Genomic DNA, 22,044 nt, shown 5'->3' with positions numbered 1-22,044 from the left:
AGAACAGATTTCTATTGTTTTCAGCCAGGCAGTTTGTGGTAATTTGTTCTATGAGTCCCAGCAAACCAGTATAAAGCTGGATCCCCCGCAAGGGGGAATCATTACACAGTTCCCCAGAGGCTGAGAAATAGGCTGGAAACCACGAGTCCGAATCATCTCATGCTCCCCAGTTATAATTTATTTTATGGTATTTAATTGTGGACACTTAACAGTTTCTGTCACAAAACATCCACAAAGGATTCCTGTTCCTTTTCCCCAAAGAATTAGCAAACAGAATTAGTTTTCCCAGGTTAAGACCAAATATGTTAGTTCAGCTGATTTGCCTGCGTGAGGCGAATGGAAATGCAATCTGCATTCCAGCCCTTTGTGGGCCAGTAGCTTTGAAACCCAACTGCTGCTCAGAGCCTCCGAAGCGAGGATCTTCCTGCTCCAAACCCTCGGTTTCCTTTCAGCGCCCCCGTTAGCCGTGCCCGCTCTCCCCAGCCCTCCTCGCCGGCCATCTCTGACCTGCGGCAAGATGATTTTCTTCAGCTGCTCCTGAGTGAAGTGCTCCACGTAGGCCTCCAGGTGAGACAGCAGCACCAGCCGCACGTGCTCCTCGTGCACCTCAAACAGCTGCAGCAGCACAGGGATCACCCGCGACTGGAACAGGGCCGGCGACAGCAGGCAATGGCTGTCTCCTCGCGCGCTGTCTACCCCAGATCAGAGGTAGTTACAGATGAAAAGGCAAACTGTCATTTCCATGAAAGGAGCACAAAGGGTAATTCATAAACTGAGCCCACAGCTTTACACATAGTCTAAGTACTCTTCTAAATTCTTATGCCCCAAACCAAAGGAAACCTTTCTGGTTGACCCCAATTACTCAAGGCTCAATTATCTTAAATACACTGGACCTTGCAGAAATATTTTTGAAATACTCTACCAGACTTAATCAGCAACAAAGAAAGCTTTTATTTTAACAGACTCCTGAATCAGTAACTCTGTATATGTTTCTGTTTAGTCAATGAGGAATTTCATACACTAGATTAGATCAATACTACTGCTTCAATTTTATCTGCTAAACCAGGAGGTGGTAAGCGTCACAACGGGACTTGAAGCTGGGTGGTGCTCTCTTCCTGCTAGTTATGGCGGTGGTTATCAGAGACACCCACCATAATCATTCGGGGACCCTTACAAATATATATCGATAGAGTCCTGCCCTGGCTCTGTCCCACTACCAGAGGATGAGGCATGCAGGCAAAATTTGTAAAAAACTCCCCAGGTGATTCAGAAGCACCCCCTCTAAGATCTACTGAGTAAGAGAATGACGGAGCTATAAAGAAAAATTCAGGGACTGGACAGTGTGCTGCGTGCCTGAAACTAACGTGACGCTGTGTCAACTATACGTCGATGAAAAAAAACAAGTCGGGGAATGACAAAGAATATAAGGAAATTCTATGTTGTAAAATAGTTACCTATAATGCTGCTTTGTTGGATCAAGATCTTCAAAGAAAAGAAGTTCTGAAGGTAGAATTCCACCTAACACGAGATTCTACAGACTGTTAATGCTGTCCTGTCTAGCCTGAGGTGTTACCATCTGCAGTGCTTATAAAGTTAGAGTATCAGAATAACAACCTCATTTCACATTCAGAAAAAAACAGAAGTTCTAAGTAGGAAAGTGATCTCCATGCTTTTCAATCTTTCCATTGAAAATACAAAATAAATGGGTTGCTCTTGGGAAGTCAGAAAGCACAGGCCTAACTGCAAATCAAGTCCTGTGAAGATGGATGCCTTATCCTAAAACTCCATCATGTGCATCTCCTATTCTAGTCCTACCTGTGTGTGTGTGTGTGTGTGTATTTTTCAATATGCTACCCTTCTACAGTAAATCTGACTCTCCAGGAGATGCTCCTTATTTACCCAGTGGGCTCTGGTACCCAGGTCTGAGTCAAAATGATCACCTGAGGGGCCAATAATTGTTTTTAGAGACATATCTAACTACACCAGGCAGTAATCTCACTCGGCTCAAATAAGGACTAATAATGCCCAAACTCCTTAATGACCAATAATCCTTTGAAAAAAATTCACCTTTTTTGGGGCCAAGCAGATGAGGAAGAAAACTCTTAACCGCTACCGGCTCTGCAAACACCAACTGATTAAGCAGAAGAGGCACCAACCGTGAGGCTATTAACTCCTCTGACAGGCAGCTGACTCTGTCCAGCAGGAATCTGAGGGCACAGAAGAAGAGCCTGGGAACCTGGCTGTGACACTGTATCTGCTTCCTTGTACACTTCAGACACACACAGCCCTCTCCGACTTCTGTCACAGTGAGGCACTGTGGAATGTGGCCAGGGAAGGTGAACAGGTGGTTACAAGGTTTTTAGGAAAAATGCAGCGGGTGTGAGACCAGGCTGCCAGCACACAGACAAGCTCCGATCTGAGTTATGAAAGGTTTCAACAAATTGCCCCTTATTTGCGGCACCAGTGTCCTCCTTTTCCCCAGTAAGCCAGAAGCTTCCTAGTCAGTTAAAAGGACTTTCTTCAAATTTAAAAAAATGTAGGATATAAGATTATCTAGAGTTCCCACAGTAAAAAAATAGAGGCTTTTGTTACTAAACTTCCTAAAATAACACATGTAAGAGCATTCTGTTAAGAATACACAGATGGGGGGCACCTGGGTGGCTCAGCTGTTACGCATCTGCCTTTGGCTCAGGTCGTGATCCCAGGGTCCTGGGATTGAGCCCCGCATCGGGCTCCCTGCTCGGCGGGAAGCCTACTTCTCCCTCTCCCACTCCCCCCGCTTGTGTTCCCTCTCTCGCTGTGTCTCTCTCTGTCAAATAAATAAATAAAATCTTAAAAAAAAAAAAAAAAAAGAATACAGATATTTGGGACCCCTGGATGGCTCAGGTGGATAAGCAGCTGACTCTTGATTTCGGCTCAGGTCATGATTTTGGGGTCATGAGACAGATCCCCATGTCAGGCTCTGCATTGCGGGGCGGGGGTCTGCTTCGGATTCTCTCCCTTTCCCTCTGCCCCAACCCCTGCTCTCTGTCTCTCTCTCTCCAAAAAAAAAAAAAAAAGACCCAGGTGTTAGAAGTAACAGTGGTAACCTCCCCCTACACGGTCGCCGTTAGCAGGCCGTCCTGCCTCCTACTGCCTGAGCAAACAGGCCACTGTGACCTAACGGGTCTACGTCCCTGCCTCCTCCCCAGGTCCCCGGGACGCGGGGCCTCCTCGTACTTCCCACTGCGCCCAGCCACTGTCACCCCACAGCCCGACCTCTTTCGGGGCCACAGCTCTCTTCCCCAAGCCCTGCTCCCTCAGCCTACACCCCTGCTCACATCTCTTGCGTCCTAAACACGTCCTTACCGTCTCCACTCCCTTCTTCGGCTATTCTCTGTTCTCTCTTCTCCGAACTTCTCAGGTTTTACCCAGTCCACTTTCTCACCTTTCGTTCACTTCTGAGCTCATTGCGGCCTGGCTCCCTCCGCTCCAAAGGCTCCTCCTCAGATGAGGGCGCCGCTGCTCCCCCCAACTCCTCAGTGAACAGGGATTCCCCCGACCTTTCCGAACGTGCCTCTGCCGGGACCACCAGGCTTCCGGGCATTCTCCGAACCTCCTGTCACCATCACTGCTGTCTCACTGGTCAGCCACCCCCAGACGAGGTTGGGTGGCAGCCCCAGGGTTACATTCTGGGTGCTCGGTCTTCCCCATGCCTCCACTTGCTCTGGGAAACTGTCGCCGACGGCAGGCTGTGGCACCCTGGTCCTCACTGCTGGCTCCTTCGCCGCCGCCGTCTCTCCCGGGCCTCAGACCCATCCAGCCAAATGCCCGTGCACATCTCCATCTACAGCCCCCCGCACACTGTGCAGGGACACCCTGACCCCAAACTCCCCATGTTCTGGGCGCGCTGGGGCCTCTCCTCCAGGATTCTCTAACGCTCTTGGGGTCACCCTAAGGGCCTGCCAATCTGACGGTGGAAGTCCTTCTGGTCTGTGTCTTCGCTGTACCACCGACACCTGCCACGGTTTACCAACCGATCCAGATCCCTAAGAAATCAATCCGTGCCCTCCACAGACCACAGAGCGATCCGCCTCGGCAGATTTAACCGTTTCACAGCCCGCTGCCACGGCTTCGATGCCTGAAGCCCACTGCCTACCAACAGTGTCACTGGTTCTCACTGCCCCACCCAAGGGAGCCCACCTCTCACCCACCCCTGCCTTGGAGTCTGCGCTCCAACAGGACCCAGCTGCCAGGTGTGCCAGGCTCAGCACGCACCGCGCCCTGCCTTTGCACATTCGTTCCCGCTGCCTAGAATACCTCCTCTCTCTCCTCTGGGGTCTCAGGACGCCCCCTGCAGGCTCTATCACCGTTTAGGGACTACCAGTCTGCATGTTTCCCCCACCAGAACCATCTGTCCATCCCAGGGCCTAGCAGAAAGCCAACACACAGTAAACATCCAATAAGCTTGGCCCGAGAAAGTAAATGTCTGACTCATCTCTCCAGAACACCCGAAGTGATTACACAGACTTAATCCAAGTTACTGAATTTTAAGCCCTTCACTTTGTGAACTTACTTGAAAAACTCAGTTTTTTCCTCTTCACTCTTCAATGTTAAACTTTTCAAGAAATTCACAACTTCTAGAAAATCATTCCTAAATGCCAAAGAGAAAAAAAAATATGCAGGACAAAAGATTAGAGAAGGCATGTTAAATACTGAAGCCATAAGCACAGACCACACTATGCTAATATTCAAGGAAACATTCTCCCGAGCCGCTTAGAAGCCTCTATTATAACTAAGTAGCTCATGAGACAAATGCTATGAACCAGCCGGAGAAACCAGCATTTTAAGAACAGCAAAGAGATCTGTGAAGAGGATACATGCTTCAACGCACACAGTGTGTAAACAAACACCCACAAACCCGGTGGTTTGAGCGATCAAGAGTCGTCTGAGCTTTTGTTGCAACAGGATGTGGTGAAATGAACTGTCCTGGGAGCAGTGGTATTGGGGTGACCAAGCACTGCAAACAGTCGTTGAAATCTCCAGTCTGCTCTAGTGAAGTAAGAACTCTGAGAGGGTTGGAGAAAGAGGCATCTCTCGTGCAAGTCACTGGAATCTTCCCATTGCTCCTGCCCGAAGCCGTGAGGCCATTTTCTCAGCCAGGCAGCGGGGAGGGGGGCTGTGGGTTCCCCGCAGGGCCTGTGAGGCTGCACACTGCTCAGCATCAAGGGAACGCTGCTCCCGTGTTCCCGTGCTCCCGTCCTACAGGACGAGGCTTCTGGGCCATCCGCACGCAGCCCCCCGAGTCTCCACATCTTACATCGACACCCCTTTCTTTCCCTCTGGCTTAGCAGCAGAGAAAAAACACAAATGTCTTAACTGACGTCTAATCAAGTTGTCTCACAGGTAACCATCAGAGTTCAGGAAGAGGTAGCTGGTGTGGGCTTTGGCTTTCTCTCCCATCTCTGCTTAAAGTACAATTCTTACTAAAGAACTCTTACCACACAGTGATGAGATAATCTACTTGCTGTAAAGGTTGTTCTTTGTAGTGATCTTATATCAAGGTAAATAAAATACTGGTACAAATTATCCAAAAGGACACAGAAATGCCTTGGTTAGAAGAATCTTGTAATGGGCAAGGTTTTGAACAGTTTCTTTGAAATGTAAATGACAAATAAAATCCTAATAGCTATGGTGAAACTACCTCTCTGCCCTGTTTAATAATATGGCCCCTTGTCCTACCCTAGAGGTAATTCACCCCCTCCAAGGAGAACGTTAGCTTTCCCTCCACTCTGGTTTTTCTCAGCTCTCCAACCGCAAACAAGTAAGGATCTTTAGTTTCAAAATGGACATAAGATCAATTGTGCTAATAAAAGTTGCGACTGTGAAATTAACCTTTGGGTCATGGAAATGAAAAGGTGGAGGACACATAATTAAAACTGACCTTGAAGAGAGGTTCAAAAACATCTCTGAATCCAGCGACAGTATTACCATTCTATCGTGCCCTCCCTTTAGACTTCTGTGCTTCTCTTCCATCATGTATTACTAAACCAAGAAGACAATCTTCTGCCTGAAGAAAAATGAGCTCCTTTCCCCCCAACAAGAAAAATTTTCAACAATGACAAATTCTTATCAAGAACACGATGGCAGTAGAGAGTTTCTCAATTCCTTGACAACTGCAAACCGCGAGCCAACCCAAGTCCTAAGGGGACCTGGCTGTAACTTCTAAACTCAAGCCTTCACCAGAGTTAAAGATTTCTCAAACTTCCTGTGGTAAGAACCCAAAGCAGCCCAGTTTTGCCCTCTGTTTTCCCATGTGGACGTGATTTAAACCTCTCCTGACAGTGAACGGCAACCACAGGAGGGACTGCATGACCGGGGCCCCCAAACCCCACGGCCGGAACGCCAGGTCCGAGAGCAGGCCAGCCGCAGGGAAACAGCCAGCCAAGGCCGCCAGATGCCCTCACCTGAAGAAGTCATGGGACAGTAAGGTGCAGAGCGCTGGCCGACATTTTGGAATCGGATTCAGCAAGGTTGAGTGCAAGGTCTGTTGAAAGCTGGAGAGAACATCCGCTGAAACTGAAATCCAGAGCTACAGTTAGTTTCCAATGCCTTCTCCCTCTTTCCAGGACCTCTATAGCTGGAGACTGACGAGAGCAAAAACCAACCTGTAAAAGCCCAAACAAACAAAGCCCTGGCTGTTGCTAAGCAGAAGCCAGACTCCAAGGCAGGTGTAGAAAACTCACCTGCTCACACAGCCAACCCCCCCACCCCCCGGGGCTGCCCTGCGGAGCCGCCTCATGTCCAGGCCGGCTGTCCGGGTTAGCTCAGCTCAGGCCTAAAGACGGCTGAATAGGTGGCAGGTCTGTGGGCCTCTCCCACCAGGGTTTCTCATCCATAGAACGAAAAGTTATCGGAATGACTGTATTTTCTAATCTCCCAAGGATGGTATATAATTGCCGCCATTCCAGACACAGTTGGGTAGTAAGTTCATCCCCACAAGGGTGGCCTTAGGGCCTTAAGGGTGTAATTCTCAAGTATTTTTAGGCTGAGACAATTTAGAGCCAGCAGCTGAATGATGCTTGTAACTTCAGAACACTGCAGACACCTGGTGAAAGAAACTGCATTAGAGCTGCACGAAGCCTGGGCCCAGTGCGATCCTGGGCAGCAAGGGGCCTCACGGGGTAGGCACCCCTGGCCAGGCGGCAGGCGGGCACCTGAAGGCCAGCGGTGGCTGGAGCAGAGTGAAGCAGGCTCCAGGCGCGCCTCTGGAGAGCTCAAAAGAGAAGAAAACAATGTGCTCAGTAGCCTGGGCTCTCCGGGGCAACAAAAGAAAAGGCAATAAGTACATTATATTAAGAAGAAAAATATCAAAAGGACTTGGAAAGAATAAAGACAAAGAAATGCTAAGCTTGATTTAGATTAATAAAAAATGTTGAATCCTCCTCTTTCCTTCAGATGGTTCCACATCAATCAGTCAACAGTGTTCATTTACGTGGCTGACTAAGGAACAGAGGCTTCAGACCACAAGAACCAATCCCAGTAAGTATCACGAATAACCTGGGATACTTAAGAGTCAGAGCTGAAGGTGGTTCCTACTTAAAATGCTTTTAATAAAGAAATCAGAGCTTCTTTCCTCACTGCTGTTAAGATCTGCCCTAGACAAGTTATTTGGTAAGCGACAGATTCCTTATTGTGATCAAAGACTGCGGTCCTTTGAATCCACACAGAACAGGCTGCGAATGACCTTCCTACTTATTCTGTGGATGCAGTAGTACAACTCCGACTCACCCTGTTCACTTAAGATTGTGAGCAAACTTTCCACCAATGTCCCAAACGCAAAGGCATCCCGGGCATGTCCGTGTGATTCAGGCAGGGTTGTGAATTCTGGAGACTGAAAGCAGGAAAGATCATTAAACCTAGAGAATCTGCCTTATAAACCATCTAAGTTTTCTCTGAAGCACTCTCCCATGTTTGCATTTATGAGACTCCAAGCTAACCTCACAGTACCATCCATTCGCTTACAGACTTCTACACTATGAGTGAATGGAATTTATCAAAGATTTAAAAATATCAAACAAGGGCAAAAAGAAAACAAAAGGCCTAAATAGGATATATGTCTGTGGCTTTCAAAAATATTTTTGACTGCAACCAGATTTTTAAAACGTTTATTATTATGATTACTGTTAGTGGGGGTAATATACACACATATGCATAAAGACCCACGTAACAGAAACAAAAGTTTCATAAAACAATACTTAGCCTTACTACCTACAGCACTTAATGATATTTTCTGTTTTACTCCTTTTTCTCAAAATGCTTGTCAGAACCTCTAACAACTTGATTTAAAACCACAAATCCGTCTGAAAAACACTAATATATACACACAGTGCTGATTTGGATCAACAGGATTTATTTCAAGTCTTAGGTCTAGACTCAAGTTTGTAGTTGGGTTTGTATTTCCTGTAAAGCACATTAAATATGTCTTTGGGGATCGCAGTCTGTTTTCAGAAGTTATAAAAACAAATTTAGAGGGAGCAACTTCTTTCGTATTTACTGGCAAATACAATTTTCACCAGCAGCTGGTGGTGAAGGCAAGAAACAAAACAGAATAGAAAGGTTCATCGACCTACCAGGGAAATTTGTGGATGGAACCTTTGTCACTCAAGATTATTAATGCCAATCATCACTCTTCTAGGTCTCGTGGCGTCCTAACCAATAACCGACAGGCCGATGAATGGCTTCGGGGAAGCAAAGGAAGGGCTGGAGTGTTGCGTCCCCAGCTCTTCGGGCTTCCAGCAAAATACAAAGACCCTGAAATGGGTCTGAAGCACCAACCCTGTCTTTACACGGTATCCTAGGTGTCCGTACCACCAAAAATGTAAGCGGACTGTCAGGGAAAAGGCTCCCTGCTGTGGTGATAAGATTAATCTGAGGAGCTGTCCGGCCAAAGGCATTCTGAGGTGTCCGCAGCTTGGCCAAGAAAGGGGGGGCAGACGAAAGGTTCTTTTAAGTTGCACACTCAGTTACACAAAGAAGCCTTCGTTACAGCTGAAGCATGTCATCTTACCATCTCTTCAGGAGGGATAGATGCTGGGTCTCTGACTGACTGAATACTCCTCAGAAACTAGACAGAGAAATAAATTAAGGAAAATAATTCATACACAGGTCTGGTGAACCAATCTCTTACAGCAAGTTACAGAAGCAACCAGCAATGGAAACAGCAGCATGAAGCCTTCACACCAATGCCACATGTTAAATACGCACCTGGGAAATCTTGCTCATTAAAAAATGTGAATACAGTACCTGGCACAGCAGGAGGCTCAGTGGAAAAGACAGGTTAGTTCCCTGCCTCTCCCCTTCAGCCGGGTAGGGCGCCCTCTGCTGTTCAGAGGCATCTCTGCGTCTCACTTCCCTCCACTAGTAATTAGGAATACGTCTTTCTCATCCTGCCTAGTTATTAACAAATAAAAGGCTTTTCGAGCATAGAACAAATCTATCATTAATCTTCCGACTGAATCAAGTCAGGCTGAGATACCAAAGTTGAGGACCTTATTAGCTACAGAGATGACATCCACAGATCAAGGACATTCATTCACTGATTCAAAGATTATTTTTCAAGAGCTTCTATGTCCCAAGCACCACTTACGGCAAGAGAAATACAAAAGGAATATGGTAAATTCCCTGCCCCCAGCCGGTGCTCACAACCTAGAACGTAAACTAAGAATTTCAGTGATGTGCTGAGTGCCATGGCAGCACAGAAGGAGGGATGAATTTCGTTGGGTAGGGAATACCCTGGGGAGGGCTTCACAAAGAGACTTAGCTAGATCTGAGACTTCAGCTCATCTTCCACTCTCTGGAGAGCCCGGGGGAAGCGAGGCATCCCAGCAACAGAACGGCACACAAGGGAAGAAGAGGGCGCGGGAGAACCACCCCTGCGAGAACTCGGGGAGACCAGAGTGCAGCTCAGTAACTGGAAGTGGTACGTGACGCTGAAGGGAGGCTGGGGAAGAGCTTGCGGAGGGCCTTCCACGCCACGGTAAAGAATTTGGAACACTGGTCGCAGGATGAATTACGTGCTGTTATACTAATTAGATGTAAGGTGAATTCTGAGAAGAAAGGGATCGACTAGGGCAGAAATATTACCAGAGGAGCATCTCTGTGGTGGAAGTAGCATTTGAACTGGGCAAGAGCCCAGGAAGGTGCACACTTAACATGGCCCACGTGTGGAAGCCCCACAAGAGAACAGGGGAAACCAGACAGAGCCAGCAGGTCGCGAGCCACCACTTCAGTAGGGCTGCCAGGATGGGACTGGTTTTGTTTTGTTCTGTTTTTCAGAAAGAGCAAGTCTAGTGGCAACATGCAAAATGGTGAAAACAAGAAACAAAACAGAAGAGGAAGGTTCATCAACCTAGGAGGGAAATTTGTAGATCTTGGTCAGAAAAAACCAGCTCGGGGTACAACACAGCCCACTGGGAGGAGTTAAGCTGCACAGGTCCTAACTCCAGCTGTCAGGACACAGTGTGTGACTTTGGACAACATGACGGTTGTTAATGAACGTTTCTTCAGTTCATTAACCTGATGCATGCCAGGCACTACTCTAGGGAGAGATGTAAAGATACATATGAGAGACTCTCACACCCTCACGAAGTCAAACACTGGTAAAAAAAATAGACACACAAAGGTAATTTCAATATTAAACATTAAGTGGTGCGATTAAGTACAGGGTAGTAGAGGAGCAGAAGGCAGGAACATTTAATTAAAAATTTGACCAAGCCAGGTTACCTCTCAGTCTCAAGTTCCTCAGCTACCAAATGAGGAGACAAGAAGAAATGAAGGCTGGGGCCCCTCTGAAGAATAAACTCCTACCGTTCCGCGAATATGAGCACTGACAAAAAAGTCTAGTCTCCAAATCTATGATCACTCTAACACTGAAGGAAAATACCCAGGTAAAACCACATACCAAAATGCTATCAAAAATTCTGCATGACACAGGGGGCCCATCCCCTGGCTTACCTCGGGCGTGGCCTGAGGAACTTTACAGACGGTTTCCATTCCTCCGAGCTTCCAGTGCCCATCTTCACTCACAAACACAGATGATAAGCAGACATTGTTGTGTGTTAGGTGTCCCTGGAAAAAAGAACAGGAGGAGGCTGCCACTAGAAATTTTGAAGCAGGAGTTTTAAAAAAATAAATACTGAACACCAAAAAGAGATACGGCAAGTCATCCCACTTGTGGCAAGTAAATGGAAGTACAACTTTAAGGAATGACAGACTGAATAAGCCTGCTTAAGCATTATGAGGTTGGAGAACAGGGAAGTGCAATGAAAGGGCTTTTCCTTGGCTGCACATCCCCGCTTCCATGGGTATCAGGAGAACCAAGGGTTCCTTAAGTGTGAGGTTACAAGTCTTTATAGCCTACATCGTTTGCTTCCATCCTTTAAAAGATAAAGTTTACCTTTGCTCCCATAGGTTATTGTATTACTTTTCTCCTCTAAATTCTTCCTCACCTACATTCTATCACGAACCCAGATCCACTTCACCTGAAATCTTGTCAGTAGGCATTTAAAAATCCTGCCCAGAGAAGAGGAAAATGGAATAAGGACCACCAGAAATACCCCACAGACCACAGAAGTGCCAAAATTTAAAACTATAAAAAATCATACAGTCAAATAAATGAGAAAAAAGAAGAAAATGAGAACAGGATTGAAGTGTGTTTTTTTCCTGAACCAGAAATCATTTCAGTAGACAAGTGCATTTTAAATATTCTACTCACTAGATCAAGTATGTACAAATTTTTTTTTTTTAAAGATTTTATTTATTTATTCATGAGAGACAGAGAGAGAGAGAGAAGCAGGCTCCCAAGGAGCAGGGAGCCCGATGTGGGACTCGATCCCAGGACCCTGGGATCATAACCTGAGCTGAAGGCAGACGCTTAACCATCTGAGCCACCCAGGTGCCCCAAGTATGTACAAATTTTGATAGGAAACACTCCAATATATATATATAGTATATATATATATATTCTAAAGGAAGGTTCAGAATAGTATGTATGGTATTTTTACATTTGAGAAAAAACAAAGGATTATTAAGCACAGGGACATTTGGTTTATATGCACACCGACCATCTCTGGACTAATACGCTGATCACCATGGTTGCTTCTGGAGAGAGGTGGGGTGCTGGATTCAGGGTCGGGGGGCTTACTCTTCCCTACATGCACTCTCACACTAGTCAAACTTTCTACCATGTGCGTGTACTTTCTCCAACAAGGAAAATAGTCCTCCATGTGAAGCACTAATTCTTCTTTGTATGAATCTTAGACATACTTTTAAGAGACAATAAATCCAAAGTGATATTTGGAATCGGTCTCCCATTAATAGAAAAAGTTAAAAAAAAAAAAAAAATACACTGAGATGAGTCAAATGCAAGTGTTTCTAACTTGTGACCAGTAATTTTTAATCTTGGAGGGCTGCCAAAGGCCTTAGTACTCCATTAAGAAATAGCTCAATAATACTGTCAAGAAACAGGCCAGAAGTAAACATAGGCACTCTACCCTTACCCCTTAAGAGCAAACCTAACCACAGTGTTACGAGGCTGTCTCTTGGGACGCCTGGGTGACTCAGTTGGTGAAGCGTCTGCCTTTGGCTCAGGTCGTGACCCTGGGGTTCCAGGATCCAGCCCCGCATGGAGCTTCCTGCTGCTCTCTCTCTCACTGCTCCTCCCCCCACTAGTGCTCGCTCTCTCTCCCTCAAATAAATAAATAACCTTAAAAAAAAAAAAAAAAAAGGCTGTCCCTCAGTAGCACCACCCACTCAAATGAGAAGGGGTGTGTAAAGCTCTGCCTTTTTCTAAGAAATGGTCATTTCTTCCTTCAAAATCTAAAATGTAACCAAACTGGGACCAAATAGGAACTCTGGTCCACAGCAACAGCAGTGTTAAGGCTTTATCTTTGTCTTAAGAACAGTAATACCAGCTGTAGGTATTTTTAGGTAAAGACTCCCACAAACTAGAGGGAGACAATAGTAAACCGAAATAAAGTTCTATAAAAAACTGCCCAGGGTTGGAGAAGCCCTTGCCCATTCCACAAACCACCTGTCTGGAGCCCTTCTGGTGCCTTCCAAGGTGCTTGTTTTCCTCCGGAAGACTCAAGTAAGAATAGCAACTTATGATTTCTGTACCTCCCATACCTTAAAAGCACTACCACACACATCAACCCTCCGGTCTGTAGCAAGGCCTGTGAGGCAGTGTCCGGGTTACTTACTCGGTCATGAAGGAAGATGAGAGCCAGCAGTATGTCGTAGATCCCGGCACAGACCTCTGCGGAAGACAGAGTTTCTAAAGCCACTTCCAGAGGCTGCACTCGCTCAGTGACTAGATGAATCCCAGCTGCCTCCACAGTGCAAGATAAAAATCTTAGCAAGCAAGGGTGACGAAGTGTCTTCAAATGCTTTAAAAATACAAATGGAAGGGTTGGTAGAGTTAATGACTCAGAACCAGACTAACATATCGCAGTCAGAGTCTGAACATGTATACTGCATTCAAGGTCCCTCCCAGCTCCTCACCTACCCCCCTAAACTTCAAATAAGGCACAGGAAAATCTACGACCTGTTCTGACTTCATTCACTTTACCAACATTTAAATAAATCTACAGAGACTTCCGGTTCCCTTATGACAGTGTAAGCCCCTAGGAGCCCAGGCCTCCCAATGATTACTGCCATACACTCTGAACGAAGTACCAAAAACAATGACCCGAGAACTTGGCAAAGTAAAAAAAGCACGCAGATTACGCAGTGGAGTCAAAGTTAGGAGAAGAGACAGCAGTGGGAGTACATGTTCTGGTGTCAGGTTGGCCCTTCTCACAGTTGTGAACTGAAGGCAGGCCCCACTCGCAGAGCAGGGTAGCAAAGATGGCTAAAACTCTGACAGAGACCTTGCCATTCTTCTGGCCAGAAGAAGGACAGAAAGGAGCCAAGACAAGCCTGAGTATGAGGATTTCCCAGAGGGGAAAGAACTGGAGAAGGAGATGCTCTGGTTATCTGTATACCCACACAGGTCTCAGACTAACTCCTGAACCAAGGAGGCATGGACAAAACAGACCCAAACCAGCGGAACAAACTTTTGAGAAATGAACCGAGGTTTGAACTACCACACTCAGGAAGGAAGGGTGGGAGGAGAGTAGTTAGAAAACTTGAAGCCTGAACCAAAGGGGATCAACCGCCTGCTAAATCAAAAACATCAAGAATCTCCAGAAGATTTTAACAGAACCAAGAGTCTATGCAACGTGACATTCAAAATGTCCAGGATGCAATCCAAAATAGTTTTACTCAACAAAGAACCATAAAAAAGTGAAAAGACAACCAACAAATATCAATCCCAAGATTGACAAGATATTAGGATTATAAGAAAAAATTTAAAGCAGCTTAACCATTATATTATAACCATTCTTCCCTAGGGGTAAAGGAAAACAGGAAATAAATAGAAAGAAGCTCTCAGCAGAGAAAGAAATGTTATTTAAAATAAGTGGAAGTCTTAGGAAGGAAAAATAAAATATTAGAAACTAATTCAATGAATGGACTCAATAACAGAATGCAGATGGTAGAGGCAAGCGTCAGTGAACCTGGCTATGTTAACCAATCTGAAGAACAAAGAGAAAAAGTTCTTTATTTTTTTTAAGTGATCATAGCATCAAGAAACTGTGTGACAATAACAAAAGGCCTAACATATATAACTGGAGTCCCAAGAAAGAGAAGAAAAGAACCGGGACATAAAAAATGTAATGGCTGAGAACTTTCCAAATTCAGCCAAATACTTAAGTTTACAGATTTAAGAAGTTCAATGAACACCAAACAGGATAAATCAAAGAAAACTACATCTATACACATTATCATCAAACTGGAGAAAATCAGATAAATAAAAAATCTCAGAGGCAGCTGGAGAAAAAAACCATATTATGTGGAGGGGAATGACAATCTGAATGATGCAAATTTCTCATCAGAAAACACAGAGGCCAAAAGACAAAGGGGAGCACCTTTAAAGCACTGGCAGAAAAAACAGTATCAGCCCTGAATTATGTAGCAAAAATATCCTACAGGAAAAAAAAAAGTAAAAAAAAGCATTTTTGATCATGAAAAACAGAGAAGTTTTATTGCCAGAAGACCTGCTCTATAAAAAACGCTAAAGGAAGCTCTTTAAGCTGAAGAGGAAATGATACCAAAGGGAAATGTGGATCTCCAGAAATGAAGAAAGAGCATTAGAAATGGCAAATATCAGGATCGATTCGAAGGCTACATTTTTACTTCTTATTTAAAAGATATATGACTATTTGAGCAGACACCACAACACTGCTGAGTGAGGTTTATAATGTGTGTGATGTACAGGTGACCCTGAACAACACAGGTTTTGGTTTTTTTTTAGATTTTTATTTATTTATTTGAGAGAGAGAGAATGAGAGATAGAGAGCATGAGAGGGGGGAGCATCAGAGGGAAAAGCAGACTTCCCGCTGAGCAGGGAGCCCGACACAGGGCTCGATCCCGGGACTCCAGGATCATGACCTGAGCCGAAGGCAGTCGCTTAACCGACTGAGCCACCCAGGTGCCCCACAACACAGGTTTAAACTGTGTATCTACTTCTATGCAGATTTTTTTCAATAAACACTGCACAGTGCTGTAAATGGATTTTCCTTATGACTTTCTTAATAACATTTTCTTTACCCTACCTTACTATAAAAATACAGTATATAATACGTATCACATTAGATGTGCTAATTGACTGTTTATCTTATCAACAAGTCTTCCAGTCAACAGTAGGTTACTAGTAGTTAAGTTTTGGGGGAGTCAAAACTTATACACAAATTTCCAATTGTGTGGGGAATCAGAACCCCTAACCCCAGTGTTGGTCAAGGGTTAACCGTGTATCTGTGTATGTAGACAGTTGATATGTATGTAACAAAAGGACAGTAGGGCTGGGGCTGGAGACATCTATCTGATTCCAAGGTTTCTACGTTTTATGTGATTGGTACAATACTAACCACAGATACATGATTAAGAGCTAGTTATTAAACTGAAATCCTTAGTGCAACCATTAAAAAGTATAAAGAAATGTAGGTGAAAAATCAAGGTAAAATGAAATACTAAGAGCTATTTAAATAAACCAAAAAAAGAGAAGGGGAACAGAAGAACAAAATTCAAAAGGGAGCAAATAGAAAACAAATAACAAATAATAAAAGTCAACAACACTAATAATTACATGAAATGTTAATGATCTAAACATTCCAATTAACAAAAGAGGAAGACCACAATATGCTGCCTATGAGACTGACTTTAAATATAAAGACAGAGATAGGTAAATGGATAGAAACTGAATGGACAGAATAGGATATACCATTAAGACAGTAAGCATAAGAAGGCTAGAGTGAATATATTCTTATCAGAGAAAATATACTTCAAGACAGAGTACTGCAAGAGATTAAATGGGACATTTCTTAAAGAATAAAAGGACAATTAATTAAAAAGACATCACAACTATGAAGTGGAAGATCCTAACAGCAGAGCCTCAAAATATGCATGGAGCAAAAATGAAAGGGAGAAACAATTCCACGATTCCAGGATCACAGGTGGAGATTTTAAAACTCCTCTTTCAGCAATCAACAGAACTAGCAACAGCAAACAAACAAAAAATAAATGAAAGCACAGGAAACCTAATCAAACTGACATTTGGAAAACACTAGACCCAGTGACTGCAGAACACACACTCTTCACAGAGAAAGAATCCCAGAAACAGAGTCTACGCTGGGCCATAAAGTCATTTTAAATGGATGAGTACCTTAGATGTCTTTTGTTGATCTTGTTTTCTTACATTTACCTCTTTATCAAGCACTTAATCTCCTTAAAAATGTTTCACCATCTTTACAACTGTTACCATTTTATTAATCTAGAAAAGTTAGCATTAAACGTTTTTGTTCACACGCTTCACACCAGTAGAAACATTAGATAAGTAGAGCTCATATATGTATCTATAATACACATTTTTCATTTACATATATAAATTAAATACAAATACCATAAAACCCCCATAAAATAGAACGTGCCGAAAGAAAAGATTAAAAGTGAATTTAAACAGACATTCTTGATTTTCTCCCCCAAAACTGCAATGAATCATGTTGCACAATCCCGAGGTTATGGATGTTCCACTTTAGAAATCCCTAACATACAGTATTTTCCCCATACATATCTCTTCTCATCGTCCTGTTCTCTAACAAGACACAGAGTATACAAAGATGGATGACAAACACATGACAATGTTTTGTCTATGAAAGGTTAAATCTGCGGGGTTTCTTTCCTACCCTGCTTGGTTTTGTAACAGCCCTATCAGATGCAGACTTTCCAATTAGACTGATAGTCCACAATTCCCAACCCAGGTAGTAATAACTGTATCATTTATTTACAACAAAATTTAAAATGCCAGAATGATGGTTCTCCTTACAAATCACCCAATTTTTCTAAAAGAAATTACATGGCCTTAAATCTCTGGGGTCTGTCCTGCACAATCCACTGGACACTGCGGAAGCCTTGTAAATCAATCATCAAACTGGGAGACCAATGAAGATTTCACTTGGAGAAAAATCCTCAATATAACATCAGGTTTCATTTTCACAAATAAGCACTCAGTATGGAACATTCCAAAATACCTTCTTGGAAGAATATGAGATTGTACAAGAGCCCATAACACAGCACTGATACAAGTTTTCTATCAGTCGCTTCAAACTTGTCTATTAGGTAAAACTATAGGAGAATATTCTGAGGAGATGGATTTGTTTAGTTTCTTTTCTTAAAATAATCTCAAACTTTGACAACTCTAGGAATAGCTTCAATAGGATTTTTTGTTTGTTCTTAAGAAGAAAGCTGTTACCTTCCCCTGGGTTACTCTAATAAAAAATAATTAAGAAAATTCTTTAGCAATTCTGAACTATTAATTTATGCATATGCCTTTAAAATAATCCATACTTACGGATATAAATACAGCAAAGACCCAGAGGAGCCATGAGTTGTGCTAGTGAGCTGGGTGAATGACTAGAGTTAAGTGGAGAGAACTTCTTGCAAGTATCTTTTGAGCTATGGTTTCTGAGTAAAATTATGCAGCCTCTTTCATATTTTTGCATTTTAAGAATCATTTTAAATAATTTGCAAAACAAAAATCAAATACTTTTTAACTTTTCATTTTTGCCTGCTCAGGAAAAAAATATTCATTCAGCTTTTATTTCTTAGGGTTCTAATTATTTTCCTTGGGTTTTATGTGCCTTCTTTTATTCCTCTAATACTCAGGGCAGACTAGTAAATCAGGAGAAATACTACCTGGTTGAGTACTGGCATAAAAATACAGAGTTGTAAATTTCACCCCATTAAAAAATGAAATAATAAATTTCATTTAGCTTATTTTTTTAACCCTACATTCCCAGCAGAATTCTTGGTCCACAGTGACTTGTTTGTTTAATGAAGAAGAAAGGAAGGAATAACTCATTGCATGATTCTGAACAAGGCACTTAACTTAGCAGCAATAACCTCATTTGTTACTCCTCTTCAGCATGCACAATATTTTGCATAAATTATGCATACAGATTCACAGGAAAATTAGCGTGACAAGATACACCTGCTAAGTTTAACGAGGAGATTTTCTCACTAACATCAACCAAAGAGATAAATGACTCTTGTTCTGGTGGAGAAGGGGGACTTTGTGGAAGGAATGCCTTGAAAGTATCATCTGTTCTAGGGACGCCTGGGTGGCTCAGTCAGTTAAGCTCCTGCTTTCAGCTCAGGTCATGATCCCAGGGTCCTGGGATCGAGCCCTGCGTCGGGCTCCCTGCTCCGTGGGAAGCCTGCTTCTCCCTCTCCCACTCCCCCTGCTTGTGGTCCCTCTGTCAAATAAATAAATAAAATCTTCAGGAAAAAAAATGAGTAGCACTGGATAATCTGTCCATATTTGTACTTATCCATGCCCACACAGAGATGTTAAGTGTGAAAGTCAAGTCTTGAATATAAACTCTAGTTTTCAGGAATGGGTTATGATTCAGCTATAGCAGAGTAATTCAAGCCTTAGGGGCTTAGCTTTTCATTACCATTCTACCTCGGTTTGCTCTCTCACTTTGAGAACTACACAACATACTCATCATTTAGCTCAAATTCACTTGCAAGTTTTTAGACAGGAAGCAAGCCATAATTTCACTCTGTTGAAGAAATATGACAAAATAATCAAGATGCCTAAACTAAGAGCAAGAATTTTCAGGGAGAAATATTCTTCCTTCTTCTCTTAAGATGCAAACCTGAGACAACGATGGAAGTACATTGTCTCTAAATGCCAACACCCAGAGGTTATATGAGAAACAAGGAATAAAATGCAGGAGGGGAAAGGAATAAAGGATCCTATGTTGGAAAGCCCGCATTAGAGGTGCTGATGAAATATCCAGGCTGAGATTTCCACAGGCAAGTGAGAATGTGGATCTGGAGCTCAGAGAAGAGGTTTCGGCAGATATTTCACTTGGGGCAGAAGGCCAGACGGTTGTAAGCACTAGAGGGAAAGGAGGAGAAAATGAAGTCTGAAAACTTGTGGGGGCTGGGAAGGGGCCTGCGCCATCTGGAGGTGGCCCAACATATCTGAGGGATGGGGGAGGGGGTACTTCTGAAGTTCTGAGTGGATAATGCTCAGGAGACTTATAAGAGAACCAGATTTTGATTATACGGGAAGGAATTATTTTTTTAAAAAAGCTGACAATATAGGGAAGTTGATTTACTGGATTAAGGGTTGTAAATAGCACAGAAAAGGCCTCAGGAGGAGAGGAACAAAAAGAACATGTCAACACAAGGAAGAGCGGTAGAGCACTCCACAAGTGATTAATGCAAGCAGTCATCTCTTCTCTGCTCATCACACACAATGTGCATTCTCAAAAATGCTGATTGGCCCTTCCAGAAAGCAGCTGAATCCATCATGAAGAAGAGCATCCTTCTCCCAAGGCAGGTGCACAGCATCCACATTCGTATTCCTGCAGTCAGTGTGGCTGCCTTGGTAGCATGAAGACAGTCAGGAAACAGCCTGTGAGTCTGACCTTCCCGTGAGGCCCTAACGAAGCACTCAGATGACAGCAAACCACAGTAACCAAATTCTGATTTAGGAGTTATCATTCCTTATTGACTATTCATTAGAAATGAGTCATAACCACCAGGGAGAAAACTTACTATTATAGCTAATGAATTCAAGATAAAATGAGAAGATCTGATGGACTCGAAGAATTTCTAATGCTGTTTTGTGGCCAAAGGTTATGCCTGCGTTTCATCTTATTCCAGAGGTCACAGGGCACTGTGACTGTTGTTTTTTATTTGTAACACTAGAGGAAGAGCACATTTACAACCTAACAATATTTGCAAGGAAAACACTGTATATCCTCTTGAAGTGGTCATTAAAACTATCAGAGGGAGGACCAGGGAGCCTCAACTCTAGAGAAAGTGAGGTGTGCTAACTATACTGTTTTAATATTTCAGGTATCTAGGAAAATCAAGGTCCTAAAACCTGATGAAATGTGATATATTTTTTCAGGTACTGTGATCTAACTCAAAACTCCGTATCATTTTGTTGCCATTTCAAATTCCTCAGATTCATGTATCAGGTATTCAAAGCCACAAGATGGCCTGCAGAACATACGAGACAAGTAAGAACTACTGGAAAAGACTCAGCCATGGTTTAGAAGAGTAGGTACTAAGGGGGGAAAAATGTTCCTTCTCAAGCTCTGAAATTCCTCCCACCCAGAAGTCCTCAAACATTGACAGATCTTTTTTTCCTTTAAGAACTTTATGATCTGGGGGCGCCTGGGTGGCCCAGTTGGTTAAGCATCTGACTCTTGATCACAGCTCAGGTCTTGATCTCAGGGTCGTGAGATCAAGCCTTGTGCTGGGCTCCATGCTGGGCGCAGAGCCTACTTAAAAAACAAAACAAGAAAACTTTATGATCTGGGTTTTTCAAACTTTCTTGGTACATACACCATAAAGAGTACTATAATATTAAAAAATCTTACGGTCTTACAAAAAAAAACTAAGATGATAAATCTCTAGTATTTCACTAGTAATAATCATCCTAATCACTAATTCTTTTACTTAAAAAAACGTGCAATCTCACTAAATGAAAATAGCTGGAAGTATGTCAGATATGAATTGCATATAAGAGTATGACAGGGAAGCAAAGCATTTTATCTTTTGCAAAATCACAATAAAAAGTATTAATAGTACCTGGACGGGATGGAAAAGACAAAAACATGGTCTTACCAAAAAGCAAAATTACTTAGCAACGAAATAGCCAGCTATCTTTTTTACCACAATTAACAGAAAATGCATCCCAAGGGGAACATTTTCCTTAGGCACCATAACTGTTAACTTCATGCCTGATCAAATAACATTAAATAATGAACTGATATGATCAATAAAATGCTGAAATTGTATTACTAATAGAGATACATACTAACACCCTTTATAATCATTAAAAAAGGTAAAAGCCATTTAAAAAAACCTATGAAATAGATATCCCTGTCTCCTACTTATTGCTAGCACGAAGGGACTCACGGTAATACAGATCATAACTCTAACAAAACAAAGCTCTAGGTCCATCTGAAAATAGCGTGCCTGCCGTTAACACTGAACAGCCACAACTCTGCGTCCCCTGAAGAACCTTCCCGAAGATAATCTGAATGGCTCAATATCCAAGGAAATACCAACTAATACCAACTAATGCCTTTGTTTTCTCTAATTCAAAATGACACTTAGGATTGCTCTATTGAATTATATTCCAAGGTACAATCATGTTTCTGATAAGAGGCTGGGGTCCCCTGACAGTGCCCTTCCAGGAGCAGCGGCCAGAAGGTGCAAGCTGGGAGGACCTCTTCCCTGAAGAGGAAACTGAAGCCTCTAGAAGTGAATGATCTGACTAAGGCCCCTCAGCAAGAACTAGAGCCCAGGGCCAACGTTCTTTCTGGGGTGTCCAGCCCAACACTCCAGCTCAACAATCTTTCTGGGGACTCACAGTACCT

At 43.3% G+C, this 22,044-nt stretch overlaps 1 protein-coding gene across 3 annotated transcripts in view; it reads right to left on the bottom strand.

The window, feature by feature from the left end:
- The window catches only part of SCYL3 (SCY1 like pseudokinase 3), a 41,166-nt gene that overhangs the window by 13,477 nt on the left and 5,645 nt on the right, over positions 1-22,044 (bottom strand). For all 3 annotated transcript variants that reach the window (XM_035010848.1, XM_035010846.1, XM_035010847.1), the window contains exons 3-10: positions 13,242-13,427; positions 10,996-11,109; positions 9,050-9,106; positions 7,771-7,873; positions 6,447-6,558; positions 4,556-4,633; positions 2,068-2,207; positions 508-692 (exon numbers count right to left, since the gene is read on the bottom strand). In XM_035010848.1, coding sequence (XP_034866739.1) covers positions 508-692; positions 2,068-2,207; positions 4,556-4,633; positions 6,447-6,558; positions 7,771-7,873; positions 9,050-9,106; positions 10,996-11,109; positions 13,242-13,427 — 975 coding nt within the window. The remainder of the gene's footprint in view (positions 1-507; positions 693-2,067; positions 2,208-4,555; positions 4,634-6,446; positions 6,559-7,770; positions 7,874-9,049; positions 9,107-10,995; positions 11,110-13,241; positions 13,428-22,044) is intronic.

This window comes from Mirounga leonina, unplaced genomic scaffold, assembly GCF_011800145.1.
Source record: "Mirounga leonina isolate KUSES-001 unplaced genomic scaffold, KU_Mleo_1.0 Mir_154, whole genome shotgun sequence".
NCBI classification, from domain to species: domain Eukaryota; kingdom Metazoa; phylum Chordata; class Mammalia; order Carnivora; family Phocidae; genus Mirounga; species Mirounga leonina.
The sequence above is the reverse complement of the archived record's forward strand: the minus strand, read 5'-3'. Positions and strand labels throughout refer to the sequence as shown.